The 6,009-nt window shown below is 49.7% G+C and overlaps 2 protein-coding genes across 2 annotated transcripts; both read right to left on the reverse strand.

The window, feature by feature from the left end:
• Positions 1–1,394: 1,394 nt before the first annotated feature.
• On the reverse strand, positions 1,395–2,630 carry LOC130697461 (uncharacterized). The gene has a single exon (XM_057520368.1). The coding sequence runs from the start codon at positions 2,628–2,630 to the stop codon at positions 1,395–1,397; it is 1,236 nt and encodes a 411-aa protein (XP_057376351.1).
• Positions 2,631–2,639: 9 nt separating this feature from the next.
• Positions 2,640–4,139, reverse strand: LOC130697472 (uncharacterized). The gene has a single exon (XM_057520378.1). It carries the CDS (start codon positions 4,137–4,139, stop codon positions 2,640–2,642), a length of 1,500 nt encoding a protein of 499 aa, XP_057376361.1.
• Positions 4,140–6,009: the final 1,870 nt, after the last annotated feature.

Raw genomic sequence — 6,009 nt, forward strand, 5'->3', positions numbered from 1 at the left:
AATGTAGATATTGCAACTCACTGTATTACACTATATTCACATTGAATACACGTATTGTTCGGGAGCTCTTCTCAGTTTAAGAATGGATTTGAAGAGTCAAAGATTGACTGCAAGAGAATGTTTATTACTTCTGACAAATTCGTATGATCGTCGATAAAGACGCTGTGACAGTGAGGGCGAAGCGATGCGCTTCACGCGGTTTATATAGAAAAAAGAACAAAGGCATAGGTAGGGTAAAGGTGGCAGTCAAGAATGAAACAAAAGAAGGTAGTGAACGCGTACTAATCACCTAGCGCTCAATAAGGGAAATAATAACAAGGTTTAGTTCTTCGCCGGAACATCCTCCCCCGAGGCTGGTGGTTCCTGAACGGTATCGCCGGCTGAGCTGGATTCCAACAGTGCAAGAGTATCGATTCCACGACGGAACAGACCTCTTTCGAGCTGCACATCAACGACTCGAACTAGGCCGTCCGATCCCGGGAATACATTTTTGATCCGGCCGATGTTCCATTGTCCACGTCGTAGGCTCTTGTCGATTTCCAGAACGACGTTTCCTACTTTGAAATTGGGCTGCGGGTTTCTCCATTTCTTTCTTCCGGCCAGGGATTGGAGATAGACCTTCTTCCAAAGGTCCCAAAATAAATTGGCCATTCTTTGAACATATCTATAATGTTCTCTAGGTAGCGCATCGTCGAAGGTTCCGACCGGCGGGTCGGCACAACTCGGGCGATTCATAAAATCGTTGGGCGTTAAGGGACGAAAATCGTTCGGGTCGGCACTAGCTGCTGTGAGAGGGCGGCCGTTTGACAGACCGGCCACCTCGTAAAGGAGGGTACGAAGTGTTTCTTCCGCTGGATATCGCAGCTTCTGACCTTCCAAGTCGAGAGCGGCATATAGCGCCCTTTTCGCGGATCGCACAAGAGACTCGTGTGCTCCTCCAAAGTGGGGTGTCTTAGGTGGCTGGAATCGCCAGTCAATTTTCTTAGAGTTCATGAAGTCGCTGATGTGCTCGTCGGTGTACAATCTTTGAGTTTCTTTTCGCAGTTCGTGTTCAGCACCGACGAAATTGGTTCCGTTGTCGGATTGGATTACACGAGGTTTGCCGTATAGCCCAATAAATCGTCGGAGGCTGAGAAGAAAGTCGTCCGTAGATAGCGAATTCACGAGATCTAGGTAGACAGCTCTGGTAACGAGACAGGTAAATAGGACAGCCCATCGTTTTGCTGTGCGATTTCGTGAGAGGCCTACTTCTAATGGCCCAAACAGATCACATGCGGTGCGAGTGAATGGGGCTGAGCCAGCTTCTAGTCGCGAATCTGGAAGTTCGGCCATGAGTTGCTCGCCTGGTTTAGCTCGTTCTCGTTGACACCGTTCGCACTCGCGTCGAATCCTCTTCACCAGTTCCCGGCCTCCAGGTATCCAGAAGTGTTGTCTAATATAGCTGATCTGGTAGTCCGTTCCGACGTGCTTGAGGTGGATGTGAAATGCTCGTACAATGGTTTTGTGAAAATATGGTGAACGGGCAGCAGTGGCGGGTGCAGTTCTTCATAAGGCAATTTAGCTCGCCCGGCTCGGCCACCAAGTCTTAGGAGTCCATCTATCCCGATCACTGGTGCTAGGGAGAGTAAGCTAGATGTGGGTTGAAGCCATTTTCCTTTCTTCAGGCGATGTAATTCTTCACTAAATGCTTCAGATTGGCACCTTTTTACGAGCTCGTAAAATACTCCCTCAAGCCTGACCAAGGCTGGGATGTCTTCCACGCTGACCTTGACGTTTTCCCAATCAAATGTGGATGTGGTGGCAGTAACCTGGTGTGATCGTACGGGTCGTATCTCCTCAACTACGGCCATCCATGGGAGATCGGCGGGCCAGTTTTCTTCGGTTTCATGGAGGAAGTTCGGCCCGTTCCACCAACGTGGAGGGAGACCTTCCTCTCCAATGGCCGAGCGTGTAGCAATGTCGGATGGGTTTGTTTTGCCCGGCACGAAACGCCATTCTTCTGGTTGAGTCAATGTTTGGATTTCTCCAACTCGGTGACTGACGAACATTTGATATTTTGACGCGGTTGCCCGAATCCAATTTCTTACAGTACTGCTGTCGGTCCAAAAGTACCGACGGTGTATGATTCGGGTGACTGCTCCTTCTACTGAACGTGCTAGACGAGCTGCTTGCAGAGCAGCGTTCAGTTCTAACTTCGGCACAGAGATAGTCCTCTTTGGGGCCAATTTGGTCACTGCTCGAACTTGTCGCACGATTGTTCGTCCATCGGAGTAAACGTTCCGAATGTAGATCACGGCGGCGTAGGCTTCTTCCGAAGCATCACCAAAGGCGTGTAGCTCCATACGTATAATGTTCTCTTCCTCTGGGAATAAACAGCGTGGGATGTTGAGATCATTCAGCTGTCTTAAAGCGTCAAACCATGCCTCCCACCAATCGCGGTCCTCGCTGCTTACGGGATCGTTCCACTGAAGTCCTTTGCTTCCAAGTTCCCTTAACTTGATCTTGGCCTTTACGATAACGGGAGCCGCCATTCCTTGTGGATCAAACAGACTTGCCACCTTACTTGCGATTCCGACGCGGGTGAAGTCGATGTCGTCTGTTGCGTTCACTCTGAATTTTAGCGTATCCATCTTAGGATTCTAGTAAACGCCGAGGACCTTTTCGGAGTCGTCTCTGCTGAGTGGGAGCTCGGTCAGGTCACCACTAGAGCCTACGCTTGTAGATGCTAATATTTTCAGGAAACTTGCAGAATTAGAAATCCAACGTTGGAGGTGCATATCTCCCTTTGCCAGTGTTTCTTTAACGCCTACAGCTTCTTTAATGGCTTCCTCTAGTGATGTGGCGGAGCTGAGGTAGTCATCTACATACATCTTCGTGTTGATTGCGTCGATGACTCTTGGATCACTGCTAATGTCAGTAGCTATTCTGCGAATGGTACTAATCGCAATGAACGGCGAGCAAGTAGCACCAAATGGAAGTCGCTTCATTTCACAAACACGGACTTGTTCCTCCCCGTCCCTTTTCCATAGGAAGCGAAAGTAGCGCGCGTCTTCTTTTCTCAGTCGTATTCTGCTGAACATGGCTTCTATGTCGGCTGCCCATGCGATACCACCTTCGCGGAATTTAAGGATGACAGATACTAGCGGTGTTTGAAGAGCTGGACCGCTGAGGATACTGTCGTTCAAGCATTTCCCCTTGAATGGAGCGGCAGCATCAAATACGACGCGTAACCTGGGGCCCTTTCTCACACCGTGATGAGCAAGATAGTATTCCGGTGGGCCGTAATCGGTGGTCTCCAGCATCACTGCGTAGCCCTTCTCAAAGTTCCTTTCCATGGCTCTTCGGTAGTCTTGCTCAAATGCCGGATCTTCCTTAAATCTGTTCAGCAACGTAGTCAATCTTCGCTCAGCTAAAGGTCTGTTATTCGGTAAATCTGGTTCCCCGACCTTCCAAGTGATCGGAACTTCATAGCCAATGGTCAATCTGCGCGTTCCACTTTCTAGAACATCGATAGCTTGTTTATCGATTTCGGAAACACAGTCAATTTTGTGTTCGGTCCCAAAATCTTCGGTATCGCAAAAGCGCCGCATCTGCTGCGCTAGCGCGTCACTGCCTTCTATGTCGGCAAAAACTGCGTACGTCCTCGCCATCAGGCTTTTGTAGGTATTCTTGATTACTCCTCTGACGATCCATCCCAGGCGGGTCCAGATGGCTGTTGGTTCATCCGCCTGTCCGATTCGGGATTCAATAGCCGTCATCAAATGCGCTTGATCTATACCAAGGAGGATGTCAACGCGCCCACCATTGATCTCTAATGGCAGATCTGTCAGGTAGCTCCACCGCTTCTTCAAGGTGTTCCAATCGACGAGTGCTACCGGAGTTGCAACAATTGGCATTGTTGATCCTTGGAGCAGGACGACATCGCCAGCGGGTAATCTTGCCTCGAGTTGAATGCGACGTGACGTGTATTTTCTCAAAACTCCACCGGCGCCTTCTACGGTGAGTGCTTGCGGAGTACCGTTTATTCGTAGTCTAGAAATGAATCCGTCTCGGAAAAGGGTGCTGTCGCTACCTTCGTCGAGAAACGCGTTGGCTTTCACGATGTTCCTCTCTGCATCCAAGACATCCAGTCGAATCATTCCAACGGCAGTTTTCTTCCCCTTTGATAAGCTGGCACGGGCGGTGACAGGACGAACCGATTCGTCTTGCGACTGGTTGTGAAGTAGAATATGGTGTGTGCGTTTGCAATTAGGGATTGAACAACCTTTCTTTGACCTGCACTCTCTGGCCGAATGTCGAGATCTAAGGCAATTGAAGCATAAACGATGTCAGATACAGAACGATAATTTATCCTTTATCGTAAGATCCTTGAAAGAATGACAGTCGTCTAACTTGTGTGATCCTTCGCATTTGAAGCAGTAGGCGTTGCTGGGTATGCGCGGCTCTCAGTCTCTTGCTTCAGCGCTGGTCTGGTTGTTGCGGGTGTACTGTCTGTCCTTTGATTTACTCGTACCTCCATTCAGCTGATCTGCCGCTATGCTATATGCATTGTGATAGGCAGCAGCACGGGCGCAGATCCAACTCCCGAACTGGTTAAGGTTTCGTCTTTCGAGTCCGTTGCCTCTATCAGAGTTCCAAGCCAGGCGGTCGGACAACTGGAGTTTGAGGCAAATCTTCTCAATAATATCGGCTGTGCCTGCCTCCCCTATCCTAGTGAGGTCGAAAAGGTGTGTACGCACTTTCTCTGCGTACCTCTTGAAAGAAGCGGGATCATTCTTCTGGATCTCTAGTTTGTCCAGCGCTTGAAGGTGGGCCGCTCTCATGACATCACGCCGACCGAAATTTGCCTTCAGTCTGACTAATGCCTGTATGTAGGCGGCTTCTCCTCCCCCTAGGCCATAAACGACATCTAAACAATCACCGCGTAGATGTCTCTTCAGGATGGCGAATTTCTCTCCGGCTGCCTTTGATGTGTCGTGTACCAACGCGCGGAACAGGTCTACCCACGCAAACCATTCCAAAGATCTTCCGCTAAAATCCGGTAACTCTGCTCGAACTGATGAATGCGATCCTGCTTCCGTTCGTGTAGCTGGTCGTAAGCGGCCAACGCTATACATGTCGATCCAATCGTCTGGGGCTTCGTCCTGTAGTTGAGCTTCTCCCTCTATTCCCCACGGGCTGTGATTTTGGAACCAGCGGTTGACTCCATCGTGATTGTAGAATTCAGGAAGTGATCGGCGATCTTCATTTTCTTCTACTTGGAGCAATTGTAGAGCTCGTTCTGCTTCTTGTAGGTCCAGCTGCGCTTCGGTGGATCTCTGCTGGGCCTCTGTTTCCCGTTGCGATCTGTCGGCTTCTTGTGGGTCTGACAATGAGTGTTGGCTACTGTGTACAGATAGTTGATAACGTGACTGATTACATTCACGCGAGGGATAGTTTCTGAGTTCCAGAGTGGGACGGCCTTTGACAGATGGTGGTAGGTTTGCACGTGTGGCGAGGTAACGCTGAAGTTCTGCCTCTACTACTTTAACTTGCTGGACGTACTTAGTGTGTGCCTCATGTTGCCGGTCAAATTCTTCTGGCTCAGCTCCTTCCAATAGGCGATTGTTCACGTCACGGGCTTCATGCAACAATTCCTGCGCGTACTCCACCAGAGCTCTTACACTGCCTCTTGAATCACCTCTTTTAATGGCGGCTGTGAATTGCGTACACGTGTTCGTGATCTGTCTTCTAGTAGTAGTTCTCAGCCATGTCCATTGTGTCGTTTCAGTCGTTACGGGATTGATCGCTGCGGCTTCCGCTGCTGGTGTTGAGTGGGCTAAGTTAACAGAGGGGCTTGTTGGGTGCGATCTTGCCGTCACGGCTATTCTAGCTGCTGCGTTGTTGGCGGTCAAAAAGGCTGGGTCGTCCATGCTGCTTGGACGTGTTGTAGTAGAGAACTATTGACTCTTCTTGCCACGAATAGAGTTTCGGTAGGCCGGACGTTCTATTCCTTACTGTGTAGCTCCG

Source organism: Daphnia carinata, unplaced genomic scaffold, assembly GCF_022539665.2.
Source record: "Daphnia carinata strain CSIRO-1 unplaced genomic scaffold, CSIRO_AGI_Dcar_HiC_V3 NW_026452952.1, whole genome shotgun sequence".
NCBI lineage: Eukaryota > Metazoa > Arthropoda > Branchiopoda > Diplostraca > Daphniidae > Daphnia > Daphnia carinata.

Excerpts from the sequence above, each read along its gene's own strand:
- LOC130697461 (XM_057520368.1), bottom strand. The coding sequence starts at position 2,630 with ATGGATACGCTAAAATTCAGAGTGAACGCAACAGACGACATCGACTTC.
- LOC130697472 (XM_057520378.1), bottom strand. The coding sequence starts at position 4,139 with ATGATTCGACTGGATGTCTTGGATGCAGAGAGGAACATCGTGAAAGCC.